Raw genomic sequence first — 17,555 nt, forward strand, 5'->3', positions numbered from 1 at the left:
TAGCAAAACAAATCTGGGAAACTCTCAAAAATGTGGAAATTACAAGAGACACTTTCAATAACCCATTGGTCAATGATTAACATTACAACAAAAAAAATTTAAATGTCTTGAATTAAATGACATATCAAAGTGCAGGTTTAAATGGCTGAATTAGAAAGAAGAAAATTCTAAAATAAACAATCTAAATACATTCACCTTAAGGCAGAAAAAAATCAAACTCAACACAGAAAGCACTACATTTTTTTTAATGTTTTATTTATTTCTGAGAGAGAGAGACAGCATGAGCAGGGGAGGGTCAGAGAAGAGAGGGAGGCAGAATCCAAAGCAGGCTCCAGGCTCTGATCTAGCTGTCAGCACAGAGCCTGACGTGGGGCTTGAACCCACGAGCCATGAGGTGATGACCTGAGCCAAAGTCGGATGCTTAACCGACTGAGCCACCCAGGTGCCCCAAGAATGCACTAAATTATAAAGATCAGATCAAAAATGAATGGAATAGACGAGAGAAAAATCAATGAAACAAAAGTTAATTATTTTAAGAGTAACAAAACTGATAATAGCAAAAAGTAACCAAAAAAAGAAAAAGAAGTTATATAGCATAATTTGTGCTTCAGATACTATACTAAGCATTTTATATTAACTTATGCATATTTTAAGATTTTATATCAAATCTCAAAAAAGCTCTTGAAAGGGAAAATATTATGAATCTCACGCAAATCATGCTGAAATTTAGATACAGGCAAATTCTTCAAAAACCAAACTTACCAAAACCAAAGAGATAAAATAGATGGATATCCTGGTACTTATGAAAGAAGGAAGGAAGGAAGAAAAAGGGAGTAAGGGGGGAGGGACACAGAGAGAGGGAGACACAGAATCTGAAGCAGGTTCCAGGCTCCCCACGGAGGCCGACGCAGAGCTCAAACTCATGAATGGTGGGATCATGACCAGAGCCAGAGTCAGACCCTTAACTGACTGAGCCACCAAAGCACCCCTTAGCTCTCCTTTTAATAGAAGAGTTCTAAGCAGAAGCATTATTGTGAAACCTAAAGGTTTCAGAGCAAACATGGCTCTGCCAACATCCTGATTTCAGATTTCTAGCCTACAGAATTGTGAGGAAATAAATTTTTGTGTTTAAGCCACCAGTTTGTACTATTTTGTTACAAAGCCCTAGGAAAGTAATTCAGATGTACTAGTTATATATATCACGGTTCTCTATTACTGGATTATTTTATAAGTCACTTAAAACTAACATTTGGAAAAGATTTTTAAATGAATGAATATATTAATCAAATCTCTTCTAAGATATGAATGTCCTATATTTAACTATGAGAGCAGTGATTTTGGTATTTGTTATTAAAATACTATGAATTGTGGGCATCACTACAGGCCTATAGGTACATGTATATAAAAAGTAGAAGACACATTTGGGAGTTTGAGATGTTTATCAGATAAGAGAACACAAAATTGAATAAAACTTTTATTTTAAAACATCAAAAATAATTACAAAGATAAATGTCTCAACTGCACAAACTGTTTTATACATATATGGACATGTGTGTGTATCTACACACACACACATGTTGTTTTAAACTCTGCTTCATCTTTCATCTTTTTATCTGAGTAAAAAGAAGAATACTTTCCTCATTCAGGAGATTTTTGATGTTGTAATAATTACCTAGAAGTAAAGCAGTAAGAAAAAAATCCAATTATTTCCACAGGAATCATTTCCTTTTGATTAATTGTTTAGCCATCACTAAGGCAGTTAAAAAGTATATATTACCATTTCTTTTTAAAGATCAACTTATCTGAAGTAAGTCTTATTTAATGCCATGAACTAAAAAAAATCCAAGTTAACCATCCCATGTAATACAGAAAAGGTTTGAAAGAATGAAAATCTTACATCATTCTGATCATTCTAAATGTAAAGATAAATTAGCCAAGGGTGAAGGAATATTTTTCTTTGAATTCAACTGTTATTAATTCTGTGAAACTTCTATAGATTCCCCTAAACCAGATATATGCATATATAAGGAAGTATAAAAGGTAAAATAGAATATCAAAGTTTAAAAAAAGCAAATGCTTCTCTTAATTATAAACAACAAAAGTGAAATACAGAAGAAAAGCCATACATAAGACAGGTTTACAGCACTGAGTACCATACTGTGACTTTCTGTATATTAGAAATTGATACAGATTAAGATTACCTGAGTTGCAATAAATATTAAGTGTTCATAACAGTGCTGGCATGCACTAAAGACTATATAAACACTGCTACTCCTGTTGTCTCCTGTCATTAGAATGTAAGCTCCATGAGGACAAGGATTTTCTCTATTTGGTTCACTTATGTATCCCACTTTTAGAGCAGTGTTTGTTTGATAGACTTTCAGTCACCTTTCTTGAATAATGAATCAACAAATGAACAAAGTAAAAGTCCTCTTTCCAAAGGCTTGTGCTCTTCCACAGCTGATGAAACACACTATTCTGTATGTTTAAAATAACCTACTAAAAATTGTTTCACTACATGTCTTAGACATAACAGAGCAGAAGCAATTTCCTCCTACAATGGACACAACATATCTTCTAACTAAATATTTTTACCTTTAGCAATAAACAACTCTTGTTCAATTTTCATGTAAGGGAATACTAACATACTTACCTAATGGTAAAATTAAAATATGTATCAAACTTCTTTAGCATCAGTCACATGACAGTCTAATTTTGACCACTGTGGCTTCCATTTATTTGCAGGGTGCTCGTGAGCAACTACATAAATATTTAACTATATGAAAGAAAATGTCTTTAATTATTCTTACCTGAAGGAACATAGAATGAATCCCCAGTTGTTATTATATAAGATGTTTCATGTAAGGTACATAAAAGGTCACCAAAGTTAACATAAAAAACCTGTCAAATTAAAAATTAAAACTTCATTTCAAACTGAACCACCACCAGAACTATACTGTACAGAAACTTAAAGGAAACATTTTCTTTAAGAATAAGCAGAAAAACGGCCCTCCAACCATGTCTATACTCTAATCTTCAGAACTTGTTTTGAAGGGACCTTGAGATGGGGAGACAGATAAGCTTGGATTATCTAGTTGGGCCCATTCTAATCACACAAACCCTTTTAAAAGTGGAGAATTCTTCCTGCTGGAAGCAGATGAGACATGAAGGAGAAGAAAAGCCAGAGAAATTCAAAGCATGAGAAAGACACAGACCATTGGCAATGAAGATAAGAGGGCCATAAGCCAAAAAATATTAGCTATTTCTAGAAGCTAAGAATGACACTCTGGCCAACAGCCAGCAAGGAAAATGGAACTCAGTCCTACAACCATGTAGAACTGATTTCTGCCAACAACCTGACTGAACCTGAAAGCAAATTCATCCTCAGAGTCTCCAGAGAAAACTACAGGGCTCCCAACATCTTGATTCCAGCCTTGTGATATTCTAAACGGAATACTCAGCCAAGCTCACCAGAATTCTAATCTAAAGGGGCGCATGGGTGGTTAAGTCGATTGAGCTTCTGACTCTTGATCTTGGCTCAGGGTCATGATCTCAAAGTTTGTGAGTTTGAGCCCCACATCTGGCTCTGCACTGTCAGCACAGAGCCTGCTTGGGATTCTCTCCTCCCTTCTCTCTCTCAAAATAAACACTTAAAAATAAAAGAGTTCTAACCTACATAACTATGAGACAATAAATGGGTATTGTTTTAAGTCACTGAATCTATACCAATTTGTTAAGCAATAGAAAATTAATATGGGAAGAAATGTCTTTTGTTATTATTTACTAGCTTATGAAAATTCAGAACCACTGTAAATAATATCACTTTGTTATACTAGAAAAACAGCTGGGTTTTATATACACCTCGTTAAAGGTTACATGCTTGGGACATGTAATTCAAACTGATAAACTAAAGAGGGAGCAAAAGCAAACCAAACAAATGATACATTTAAACAAGGACCAACATTAAGAAAGTAAAAGGATAAATCCTACTTTCAATAATACAGGCTTCCATATTCAAACATGGCAAATTTTACATTTATGCATAAGGAGCATCCTGGCAATAATCTGGTTTTTGGGCAACTAAAACAACATAAAGCCTTCAAACAATGAGATTCAACATTTGAGATTTAACAATCAAAAACATTTGCCGCTGAGAATTATTCCTCCTCTTCCTCCTCTTTCTAATTCTTTGTAAAATGCGTCCAAAGTACCAGAAAAACAACAGCAGCTAGCACTTATATAGCGCTTACTCCTTGCCAGTCACTGTTCTGAGCACTTAATTTATATTCATTTAATGTATGTACTTAGCGAGACAGGTACTATTTTAATAGCTTTATACAAATGGAGAAAATGAGGCAACAGAGGGGTGCAGTTTTCTAAGTTCACAATGTAAATGACATTGTAAGGTGAGTTTGAATTCAGGCACCTTGATTCCAGAATTCATGCTCTTAATATGATATATATTAACTCCCTAAATGGGAATAAAGCTCTTGAAAATGGTTCCAAAGGCACTTTTAAAGTTAAAAAAAGAAAATATTTTTATTACATCTAAAAAAATTTGTCCCAATTTTAAAAACAAAAGGCAACAAACATACCACCCAGAAAGTCAAGCATATAGTTCTAGGTGTGTGTGTGTGTGTGTGTGTGTGTGTTTTAATCTATTCAGTGTGGTTCTCTAAGCACAACTCTCCCCATTTCTGCCAACATTTAAGTAAAAAGTTGTTTAGTAAAAAGAAATACACAAAAATAGAATGTTGAACTCCCATGAGTATCTAACACCAACAACCTTCCCTGTTCAGACTCTTTACTTCCCCCATTCCATATTATTTTGCAATAAACACCCAGCCATCATAAACCCATCTATATATATTTCAGTGTGCACTAAAAAACCAAGGTGATTTCTTATTTTATTTTTTAAAGGTTTGTTTATTTATTTATTTATTTTTTTTAGTAATCCCCACACTCAAAGTAGGGCTCAAACTTACAACTCTGAGATCAAGTTGCATGCTCTACTGACTGAAACAGCCTGGTGCACCTCAAGGTGCTTCTTTAAAAACATGACTACACTAGCATTATCACACCTAAACATAAGTGAATATTTAATATCACATACCCAGTCAGTATGAAAATTTCCAACTGTCTCTTAAATGTATTTTTAAGAGTTTGCTTATCCTCTTAAATCACTTAAATCACTACAGTGGTTCTCAATTTGGGGGTCATTTCTCAGTTTCAGGAGACAACAGGCAATGTCTGGAGACATTTCTGATTCTTACAACTAGATTAGATTAGATTCTTACAACTAGAATCTATTTGGTAGAGGCCAGGGATGCTTCTAAACATCCCACAATGCACAGAAAGCCCCCTACAACAAAGAATTATCTAGTCTATAATGTGAATAATTCCATGGTTGAGAAACCCTGATCTATAGGTTCTCCTTGGTTCGTAAAGAAAGCAAACAGCAAAGTTGTAAAAATCTCTGCACAGTTGAATTTTGCTCGTTACACTCAAAGGTGTCATTTGAAAGGTCATCTATTCTTTATTTCCTATAAACTGGTAGCTGGATCTTAGATTTTTGATCAAATTCAAGTATTTTTGTTGTTGTTGTTAATTATTTTTAAGGGGATGGAAGAGGCAAGACTATTTTATACATATTGTTGTATTCTTTCATCAGAAGGCACATGTCTGGTTGCCTTCTTTTCAGATATTAGCAGACACTGATGCTCAATATCTAGATAGATCTAACACTTTACCAGGGGTTGCAAAATGGTAATACTTCATTCTAACGTTCCTTTCTCATTTATTAATTGGAATACTTCTAACAGAACTTTGCCTCATCTTTATTTGGTTACATAATAGTACAGTTTATATGAAAAGGGCAGAATAAATGTTTTTTGTTTTAACATATTTGTTGTCAAAATGAGTTAGCTTCCTAGAATTCTCCAACAGTGGTGAATTAGTTTTTTTGTAGCTGTCTTTCAAATTCATGAATTTAGATATAATGGATGTGTATCAATTTACTTAAGTTATTCTTACTGACACTTACTGACACTCTCACATCTTTGTCCAGTAAGAGCATCCTCAAGTTGGATCCTGTGACCAATTCTAATGGTCTCTGGTCAGTTTACTAGCAGGTATGATCAAAATACTTCAAACTCAGCCCCAGGCCTGTAATCAGACATTTCTCTAAGGAACTCTGGATCCCTTAAGTGTGTTCCACTCACATTTTGTTTTTTAGTTCTGGAACATTTATTACCTAATTTTTCAAATATTTCCACCCTTTCACTCATTTGTGCTTTTTTCTCTCTTCTATTTTTTTTTTTTTTCTGTTCTCCACATCACTTCACTTTTATATTTTCCATTTCTTAACCTCTTCTTGTCTTCTGGGAGAGCTCCACAACCAACTCCAATAACTAATCTGTTAATTCTTCTGTGGTTTGATTTTTAACAAATCTACTACTGCTACCATGCCCTTTCATACAGATTCTCTAACACTGAGTTTGAAGGAAAGAGTTAATGCCCTATGCTGGTTCTCCACCTGGTCCCTTTTGTTTCTCAAAAGCATATATTGAAAGTGTGCCTGATGTTTTTGGACTCAGTTAGTTAAGCATCTGACTGTCAATTTCAGATCCAGGTCATGATCTCACAGTTGTTGAGATATAGCTCCGCATCGGACTCTGAGCTGACTGTGCTGAGCTTGCTTGAGATTCATTCTCTCTCTCTCTCAAAAATAAATAAACTTAAAAAAATAAAAAAATAAAAGTGTGCTTCGGTTTTAAAAATGTAAAAATATTCTCCTTGTTATCAAAAAAATTTTAACTCCAATTTTCATTACAAAACGTTAAAGACAATAGTTCAAAGAAATAAAAATCAACTATAATAACCTAATAACATGTTATTTTTCTACAGTTCCTTTGATTTTCATTTTAAATTCTAGTTACAATAAAATAGAGGATTTTCTATTTTATAGAACTTCACTTAAATATTTACCCTAAAGATCTTCTTTTCATATGGCTATTCTTTAAAATAATATGCTTAAACTGACATAAAAATACTTAGTAGAGTACCTGGAACATCTAAGTGCTATTTAACTACTTATTATCATAAATTGGTTTATCTCATTAAATCAAAATATAAAATATAACCATTTCTTCCCGCAGCACATTTCAATTGCTTCTAATTTTTGCAATTACTATCAATATCACAATAAATACCTACATATGTCCAGCTTTCCTAACTTTTAAATTATTTTCTTAGGAAAATATTCTGAAATGAGATTCATAGGTCAAAGAATACAAATATCTTTCCAATAATTTCTACTATTTCAGTAAATATAAAATATCTGTGTTTTTAATATGTATTTCTTGGAATAGTAGCCAGGTTAAATACTTTCAAACATTTACTATTAAAATTTTCTTTTGTAGAATAATGGCATTACAATTTAATGAGTAAGTACTATTATTTCAATAATGATATTTCATAATGCTTATCTAATTAATTGTTCTTTAAGGATTATACAGGTATAATTACTTCAGTTAAATGCATTATTTTTACTCTTTGAATAGCACCTAGAGATCAATAACATTTTAAGATTGGATTAAAGTACGTTTTAAAATATTTTAAATCTCGGGCGCCTGGGTGGCTCAGTTAGTTGGTTAACGTCCAACTTTCGGTTTCGGCTCAGGTCAAAATCTCAACAGTTCGTGAGTTCGAGTCCTATATCAGGCTCTACACTGACTGCACATACTCGTTCTATCTCTCTCTCAAAATAAGTAAATATATAACTTACAACAAAATACTTTAAATCTGGATTCTAGTTATACTAAGATAGCATGAATTACTCTTTTACTCTCATGTGCACCTTCTTTCCTTGCCTCAAATTGTTCTTGTTTGTTAATATAAATTCAAGGGCCCTGATGTTCTTTCTTTTTCTTTCTTGAATTTACTTCAATTTTGTTAGTAAAAATAATTGTTTTGAATATAATACTTTAGGAACCCATGATACACAGGTTCCTGAAATACTACTTACTGAAAAAGGTGCCTTAGACATAATATTTTTTAAATGCCAGTAAAATATTTCTATTCTTAAAATTTGGTGAGTTTCAAATTCTCTAATTTTCAAATCCAAAAATGTACAAATACAGATATATGTGAATATCTATTTATCTATATATATATACATATATCTCATATCAATGGTATAGGGGTATGTATCTACAATAAGAGAGAGAGACAGACAGAGACTGACACCTTGAATCTCATTGTAATTTCAGCCAGTAATACTGCCATATACAGTAATACATTATTTAGTATTTACTTAAGTAACTAGCACCTAGTCCTCAGTTTACCACTAATTACATGACTCTGAAGATGACTTTTAAAACTTCATTGCTGCTAAACTGCATGACCACAGAAATGAGATTTAGACTTAATTTTCACAGGTTCTAATGATTTGTTTGCATTCTAGGATTCTTTTAAGTAAAGAAACTTTTGAATTTTTGAATTTCAAAGTTACAATGCTTTATGTACAGAAGAAATACTTTTATTTATTTTTTCTTAAATAGTTTACTGTCAGGTTGGTTTACATATAACACCCAGTGCTCATACCAACAAGTGCCCTCCTCCATGCCCATCACCCCCCTTCCCCACCCCTATCAGCCATCAGTTTAAGAAATACTTTTAAATAACCATTAGCTAACCAACTCTAAAACGACTTAAGAAATTAAAAAAAAATTTTTCTATGTATTATAGTAATTTCATTTCTGAGAAAATAGCATTTTTAATGCCTCATCGAGTCCAATAAACCAGGGTTATACCAAACCATAAATATATGGAGAGACACACTTACCAATATATCTGAGCCAACATGCTGCTTTCCCTTTTCTTGATGTGGTCCTAAGATCAATTTTCCCATTGAAAAAATGGGTGTATCCAGTGTTTTATATACTTTCAACTCACCATGCTCAACAAAAAATTGATATGTATCTCGTGGCCTTAAAAGATCTAAGGGAAAAACACTAATATAAATATAAAGCAATAACAATAATAACGATCAATGATAGAACATATACACATATATGCAATATACTGAGTTATTTCTAGACATAAACCTCATTTACTCGAGCTAAAATGGTAGAGGTCAAATTCTGTCTGTCTTATAAGCTGTATGACCAGGCAAGTTATTTCTCACTCTGTGCCACTGCTTCTTTTTCTATAAAATGAGACAATAATAGTTAATCTATGTGAGAGTTGCAAATATCAAATGAATTAATGTGCATAAAGTATTTAATACACTGCCTGCCATGAAATAAGCATTAGGTAAGCCTTAGCTATTAATAATAATAATGGCAGTATTATTATTATTTCTACTATAGCTCAGAAAACAAAATTAGCTAGGAAACAAGAAAGAATTCCACATCTTTAAAAAGTTTAACATAGCCCACAATTAACAAATGTATCATCATGACAACAGATTTTGGGTTTTCCTGACTGATTATTAAATAGCAAGATTTCTGCCAAGTAGAGCAAGAATTCTAACAGAGGCTCACTAATTACTAACTGACTTTTGAATTTCCCTTTAATTTATAAACCTTTCCTAATACAGAGTTAATATATTCTACCATCAGCTTCTGTTTCCTTGGATTTTTGGTAATGTTAGTAATCTCAGAGATTATAGGACATAGAAAATGCAGTCTCAAGAAACAGATACAAAGCAATGAACTCCTGACAAACTAACTACTTCTCTAACCTAAACAGCAATGTTTTTAGTTAAGATACTACACTAAACAAAATTTTCTCTACTTCTACCTGTTGCCAAATAAACAATCTGATTATAAAAATAACTGTACTACTTAAGATGCCAAATGGAACCTATTTCACAGTCACAATTTGAAGTGAAAATATCATTACTACCTCTCTGACTTGACCTCTTTGTCCTCTGACTAAGGATAAACAGTTCTCAGTACTTACTAGTACTGTCAAAACTGTTAAAACATTTAAATATTTCCTGTATGTAAATACTAGCTGGTTGCTAAATACCTGAGTGTCCCCTACTCGCCCTTATCACACTATAGCCCATCCTTTGGAACCAGTCATGGTGTTCCAGACACTGTACTTTTAATGCCTACTAGATACAACAGGAGGCTTCTCGGACCCTGTGCAGGCCTTAAACTTAAACCTGACATTTGTATGGCAGATCAACGTCCTTGCTAGTCATAATCCTAAAGGTCTGATATCCCAGGTATTATTATTATTGGCATCCCACGATCCAGAAGGCTATCTAAATCCTGCCCACAATCCCTGTCTGGTCTCATAGTAAGGGTGTATTCTGGGATCTACCAGCTAAATTGGAACAATTACCCATAAGAAGCCCCTGTCGCCATGTGTCCTCTTGGTCTAAGAAGACCTGTACCCTACTGGGGAGGCAACACTCCTGATGATAGCACTTGTAACCCAGAGTGTAAATGCATTGTGCTATTTGCCCTCTAGATGTTTTGTATCGATGCTCCTCCAGAGTAGTGTCACATAGGCTGCGTATTGGAATTAGATACTCTATTGGACTTAGGCTCTGAAAGAGCTGGGAAGAAAAAAAGAAAGTAGATAGGCTAGTCATCAAGCCAGCACTTTGTCCTTGCTAGCTGTAAAATTAAGCATTTTCAGTATCATCTCTAATCTTACCCATGAGAATAACTTCTCTTGTTTCTGGGTCCTTTACCCTTGTTGGTTGCAACGGATCTCCCAAAGGTACATTCAGATTTACCATTAATTTATTCTCTGCAAAAGAAAAATCACTGAAATACAGACTACTTAAATTCTTCTCAATTAAAAAAAAGTATAGTATAAAATATAGCCATAGACAAACCACAAAAAAAATTGCCAGAAGCATAAAAATCTCTTCCTATTTTCCTATTTATAAATGACCACTCTGATAAAGAAAAATTCAAACACCACAATGTTTCAGTATAGAAGCAAGCATACTAAACTTATTTTTGTAAGCCTGTTATGACAACTCTTGATACTCTTGCAACATCAAGAAGTTAAATGGTGTACTGAATATTCTTTAAGAGAGCTTAAGTATTTAATACACTTCATAAAAAATTTATTGAAATATCTATTTCATTTTATTTTCTTTAAAAGTAGACTTGAACACAGGACTTGAACACATGACCCTGAAATTAAGACCTGAGTTCAAGAGTCAGATGCTGAACCAAATGAGCTACATAGGAGCCCCTAAAATGTCTGTTTAATCATAGTTTGAGCATGGGAGAAAGGGCAGTTTCAATGACAAAGCAATTTGTTCTTAAAGAAATGCTTCATATCATGCTATTAATGATATTTTTAAAGAACAAAATCAGTTTATTTATAAAATTATGAGAAAAGTGGACATTAAAAAATATATTCAAAATAAAAGATAAACATTGGGAATCTGGCTCTGTATGACACTTGATCTCAGGGTTGTGGGTTCAAGCCCCATGTTGGGTGTAGAGATTACTTAAAATAAAATTAAAAAAAAGAAAACACAATATTCTAAAACCTATAGAATGCAGCAAAAGCAGATGTTAAGAGTGAAATTTATGGTTCTAAATGCTTGTATTAAGAAAAGTTCAATTAAACAACTTCACACAACACCACAAGGAACCAGAAAAAGAAAAGACTTAGCTAATATTTAAAACAAAACAAAAAAACACAAATAAATAAAATAAAGACCAGAATAAACAATCACATCGAAAGTAATGATGAGTTTTGCATTTGATTTATTTGGCCCAACCTTGTGCAATAGTGTGTTAATATTAATGTATTATTTAATATTTACATTGTAGATTTTCCAGCTCTGTTTTATTGTTAATCTTCAGTTTTAAACCACTGTGGTTAGAAAATATACTTGGTATGATTTCAGTCTTCTTAAATTTGTAATATTTGTTATATTTCTTTTTATGTGATTTTAATAGGGGATTCTTCTGTGTGTACTTGAAGAAAATGTGTATTCTATTTTAAATATATCTTTTAGAACCATGTATCCTGAAGTATGCTTCAAGTAAAAAATGTTGTTGAAAAAAATAACTTTAACTGAGGGTACTCATTTAAAATAAAATATATCAGAGGGAGGTCGGAGAGGGGATGGGTGAAATTGGTGAAGGGGATTAAAAGTACACTTATGATGAGCACTGAATAATGATGTATTGAATCGCTGAATCACTATACTGTACACCTGAAACTAATATAACACTGTATGTTAACTATACTAGAATTAAAATTAAAAACTGAATAAAAAACACAGAAGAAAAGAAAAAAAGTGACCTCACCCTAAAGTATTACATCTAAAGGTTTTAGAAATAAATTTCAAAATTTATAAAGAGCTATCTCTCAGAGTACTACTTTTTAATATTTATTTATTTATTTTGAGAGAGCGCATAAGCAGGGGAAGTGGCAGAGAAAGCAAGAGAGAGAACCCCAAGCAAGCTCTATGCTGTCAGCCTTGAGATCATGACCTGTGCCAAAATCAAGAGTCAGACACGTAACTAAGACATGCAGGTGCCCCATGAGAGTACTATTATTTAAAACAAAATCTAAAAGTTACTTTCAGAATAAGTTCATACTTCTTTCATCATTATCAAGACAGATCCTTTTCCTATTAATTAATTTGTTGACTTTTCCAATGTTTCCTTTTGCCTTCCTTTTAGATGATACTGAGTCTGGGGACAGTATTCCACCAATCACAAATCCTCCTGAAAGTTAACAACAAAAAAGGTAACAAGTATTATATATGGGAAAGTAAAAATATTCAAACAAAATTTAAATTAATATAGTACATTTCCTTTCAGACTACCAAAAAACATATTACTATTACTACATTCCACAGCTAGTAACTCAAATCAAATAACACAGATACCAATCAACCCCACTTATGTTTCTACTACCCTAAATAAAGATGAATTGCTGAAAGATGGTAGAATGATCTGTTGCTTGAAATCAACAGTCATCAATGGAAGGTTAAAAAACAGGAGAGATTCAATATGGCAGAGAAGTAGGGGAACCCAAAGTTCTCTCATCCCTCAAACATAGCACTGTTGAGGCCAAAGGACTTTGAATTCCAAGAGTCTGGGCAGCAGAATAACAGATTTCTCCAGGAGTCCATGAGGACAACCTAGTGGGCCATAGGGCTACTTCAACAAACAAATCAAAGCACACCTGTTAGAGGGTACAAAACATCACTCCAAGTAGGGAGATAAAGCAACCAGAGTCGCAACAACAGAGAGCAAGTAACACATTCCAAAAATACACCTCCTGAAGGGCCAGGCCCCGGACACTGTATGACCCCTCTTTAATATAGTAGTGTTCACAGGTACAGGGCACATAACAAGCTTTTAAAACACATGAGGGACAGAAAACTAGCCAAAATGATGAAATGGAAGAATTCTCATCAAAACAAATTCCAGGAAGAAATGACAGCTAAAAAACTGCTCAAAACAGATATAAATAAAAGAATTTAGAATAACAGTCAAAAGATTAATCACTGGGCTTGAAAAAATATAGAAGGCAGCAGAGAATCTACTGCTGCAGACATCATGGAACTAAAAAATAGTCATGATGAATTAAAAAATGCTGTAAATGAGGTACGAAATAAACTAGAGGTGGTGACAGGGAGGACTGAAGAGGCAGAGGGGAGAATAAATGAAACAGAAGATAAAATTATGGAAGAAGATGAAGCTGAGAAAAAGAGAGATAAAAAAAATTCTAGACCACAAGAGGAGAATGAGAGAACTAAGTGACTCAATGAAACGGAGTAACATGGTGTCATAGGAGTTCTAGAAGAGAAGAAGAGAAAAGGGTGGAAGGTATACTTGAACAAATCATAGCTGAGAACTTCCCCTTCTGGGGAAGGAAACAGACACTGAAATCCAGGAAGCACAGAGAACTCCCTTCAGACGTAACAAAAACCAATCTTCTCCAAGACATATCATAGTGAAACTGGTAAAATACAAAGATAAAGAGAATTCTGAAATTCTCAGCTAGGGACAAATGGGCCTTTAACCTATAAAGATAGACACATAAGGGTCATAGCAGACCTATCTACTGAAACATGCCAGGCCAGAAGGAAGTGGCAGGAAATATTCAATGTCCTGAAGAGGAAAACTATGTAGCCAAGAATCCTTTTTCTAGCAAGCCTGTAATTCAGAATAGATGGAGAAGGTTTTCCTTAGACAAAGAGAAAACAAAAGATCATTACCACTAAACCAGCACTACAAGAGATCCAAAGGAGGACTCTGTGAGTGGAATGTTACAAAGACCACTAAGGACCAGAGACACCACTATAAGCATGAAACCTACAGTTAACATTTAGATGGCTCTAAATCCATATTTTCAATAACACTGAATGCAAATGGACTAAATGCTCCAATCAAAGGACATCAGGTATCAGAATGGATAAAAACAAGCTGCCTACATCTATTTGCTGCCTTAAAGACCCACTTTAGCCCTGAGGATACCTTCAGATTGAATGTGAGGAGATGGAGAACTATCATGCTACTGGAAGTCAAAATAAAGCTGTAACAGCCATACTTAGACAAACTAGATTTTAAACTAAAGGCTGTAAAAAGAGATGAAGAAGGGCATTATATCATAATTATAGGGTCTATCCACAAGAAGAGCTAACAATTATAAATGTTTATGCACCCAATTCGGAGGCACCCAAATACATAAAACAATTAATCACAAACATAAGCAATCTTATTGGTAAGAAAGTGGTAATTGCAGGGGACTTTAATACTCTTTAGAGCAATGGACAGATCATCTAGGCAGAAAACCAATAATGAAACAATGACCATGAATGATACAATGGACCAGATGGACTTAAAAGGTATTTTAGAACTTTTCATCCTAAAGCAGCAGAATACACATTCTTTTCAAGTGCACATGGAATTCTCCAAGATAGATCACATACAAGGTCACAGAACAGCCCTCAATAAATATAAAAGAACTGAGATTATACCATGCACACTTTCAGACAACAATGCTATGAAACTTGAAATCAACCATAGGAAAAAGTTTGGAAAACCTCCAAATGCAAGGAGGTTAAAGAACATCACAATAAAGAATGAATGGGTCAACCAGGCAATTATAGAAAAAATTTAAAAATATATGGAAATAAATGAAAATGAAGACACGACAGTCCAAATCCTTTGGGATGCAGCAAAGGTAGTCCTAAGAGGAAAATACACTGCAATCCAGGCCTATCTCAAGAAACAAGAAAATCTCAAATACAAAATCTAACAGCACACCTAAAGGAACTAGAAGCAAAGAACAAAGAACCCCAAACCCAGCAGAAGAAGAGAAATAATAAACACCAGGGTAGAAATAAACAATATAGGATCCAAAAAAAACATGAGAACAAATCAATAAAACTAAAGAGTTGGTGTTTTGAAAAAATAAATAAATAAAAATAATAAAACTAGCCAGACTTCTCAAAAAGAAATGAGAAAGGACCCACATACATAAAATCACAAATGAAAATGGAATTATCACACCAATCTCTCAGAAATGCAAATAATTATCAGAGAATACCATAAGAAATTATATGCCACCGAACTGGACAACCTGGAAGAAATGGACAAATTCCTTGACACCCATGTACTACCAACACTCAAATGGGAAAACAGAAAATTAGAATAAACCCATAACTAGTGAAGAAATTCAATCGGTTATCAAAAATCTCCCAACAAATAGGAGTCCTGGGCCAGATACGTTCCCTGGGGAATTCTACCAGATATTTAAAGCAGAGTTAATACCCATTCTTCTAAAGCTCTTCCAAAAAATAGAAAAGGAAGGAAAGCTTCCAAACTCATTCTATGAAGCTAGCATTACCTTGATTCCCAAACCAGACAGAGATGCCACAGAAAAGGAGAATTACAGGCCTATATCCCTAATGAACATGGATGCAAACATTCTCCACAAGATACTAACAAATCGAATTCAACAGCACATAAAAAAATTATTCACCATGATCAAGTGGGATTCATTCCTGGGCTACAGGACTGGTTCAATATTCACAAATCAATCAACATGATACATCACATTGATAAAAGAAAGGATAAGGGGCAGCTGAGTGGCTCAGTTTGTTAAGTGTCCAACTTTGGCTCAGGTTGTGACCTCACAGTTTGTGAGTTTGAGCCCCATATCTGGCTCTGTGCTGACAGCTCAGAGCCTGGAGCCTCCTTCAGATTCTGTGTGTGTCTCTCTCTGCCCCTTTCCCGCTTGTACTCTGTCTCTCTTTCTCTCTTCTAAATATAAACATTAAAAAATAAAATGATATGAAATAAAATGAATAAATAAAAAAAGGGTAAGAACCATATGAAATCTGTCATTAGATGCAGAAAAAACATTTGACAAAATACAGCATCCTTTCTTAATAAAAACCCTCAAGAAAGTTGGGATAGAAATAACACACCTAAACATCAAAAAAGCCATATATGAAAAGCCCACAGCTAATATCATCCTCAATGGGGAAAAACTGAGAGCTTTCCCCTTGAGATCAGGAACACGACAGGGATGTCCATTCTCACCACTGTTTAATATAGTGCTGGAGGTCCTAGCATCAGCCATCAGACAACAAAAGGAAATAAAAGGCATAAAAATCTGCAAAGAAGTCAAACTCTCACTTTTCGCAGACGACATGATACTCTGCAAGGAAAACCTGAAAGACTCCACCAAAAGAGTGTTAGAAATGATACATGAATTCAGCAACATCACAGGATACAATATCAATGTACAGAAATCAGCTGCATTTCTATACACAAAATGAAGCAATAGAAAGAGAAATCAAGAAATCGATCCTATTTACAAATCCAACAAGAACTATAAAATACCTAAGAATAAACATACCCAAAGAGGTAAACACCTCAATGTGTATGCTGAAAACTATAGAAAACTTATAAAGGAAATTGAAGAAGACACAAAGAAGTGGAAAAGCATTCCAAGCTCATGGGTCAGAAGAATAAATATAGTTAAAATGTCAATACTACCCAAAGCAATCTACACATTCAATGCAATCCCAATTAAAATTGCACCAGCATATTTCTCAAAACTAGAACTATCCTAAAATTTGTACAGAACTACAAAAGAACCGAAAGAGCCAAAGTAATATTGAAGAATAAAACCAAAATGGGAGCCATCACAATCTCAGACTTTAGCCTCTACTACAAAGCTGCCATCATCAAGACAGTATGGTATTGGCACAAAAACAGACACATACACAAATATAATAGAATAGAGAACTCATAATTGGACCCACAAATATATGGCCAACTAATCTTTGACAAAGCTGGAAAGAGTACCCAGTGGAAAAAAGACAGCCTCTTTAACAGATGGTGCTGGGAGAACTAAATAGCAATGTGCAAAAGAATGAAACTAGATCATTCTCACACCATGCACAAAAATCAACTCAAAATGGATAAAGGACCTGAACGTGAGACAGGAAACTATCAACACCCTAGAGGAGAAAGCAGGAAACAACCTCCTTGACCTCCACCGCAGCAACTTCTTACTTGACACATCCCCAAAAG

General features: G+C 34.0%; 1 protein-coding gene across 4 annotated transcripts in view; it reads right to left on the reverse strand.

The window, feature by feature from the left end:
* Positions 1–1,461: 1,461 nt before the first annotated feature.
* The window catches only part of CENPC (centromere protein C), a 96,414-nt gene continuing 80,320 nt past the window's right edge, over positions 1,462–17,555 (reverse strand). For 3 of the 4 annotated variants that reach the window (XM_039222045.1, XM_039222044.1, XM_039222043.1), the window contains 5 exons: positions 12,594–12,722; positions 10,675–10,770; positions 8,846–9,000; positions 2,811–2,901; positions 1,462–1,672 (listed from right to left, as the gene is read on the reverse strand). In XM_039222045.1, the coding sequence (XP_039077976.1) occupies positions 1,602–1,672; positions 2,811–2,901; positions 8,846–9,000; positions 10,675–10,770; positions 12,594–12,722 (542 nt within the window). In that variant the 3' untranslated portion in view covers positions 1,462–1,601. Of the gene's footprint in view, positions 1,673–2,810; positions 2,902–8,845; positions 9,001–10,674; positions 10,771–12,574; positions 12,723–17,555 lie in introns of those variants that run through there. The other variant, XM_039222046.1, reaches the window with a different exon arrangement.

This window comes from Hyaena hyaena, unplaced genomic scaffold (genome assembly GCF_003009895.1).
Source record: "Hyaena hyaena isolate Hyena2069 unplaced genomic scaffold, ASM300989v1 scaffold_1052, whole genome shotgun sequence".
NCBI lineage: Eukaryota > Metazoa > Chordata > Mammalia > Carnivora > Hyaenidae > Hyaena > Hyaena hyaena.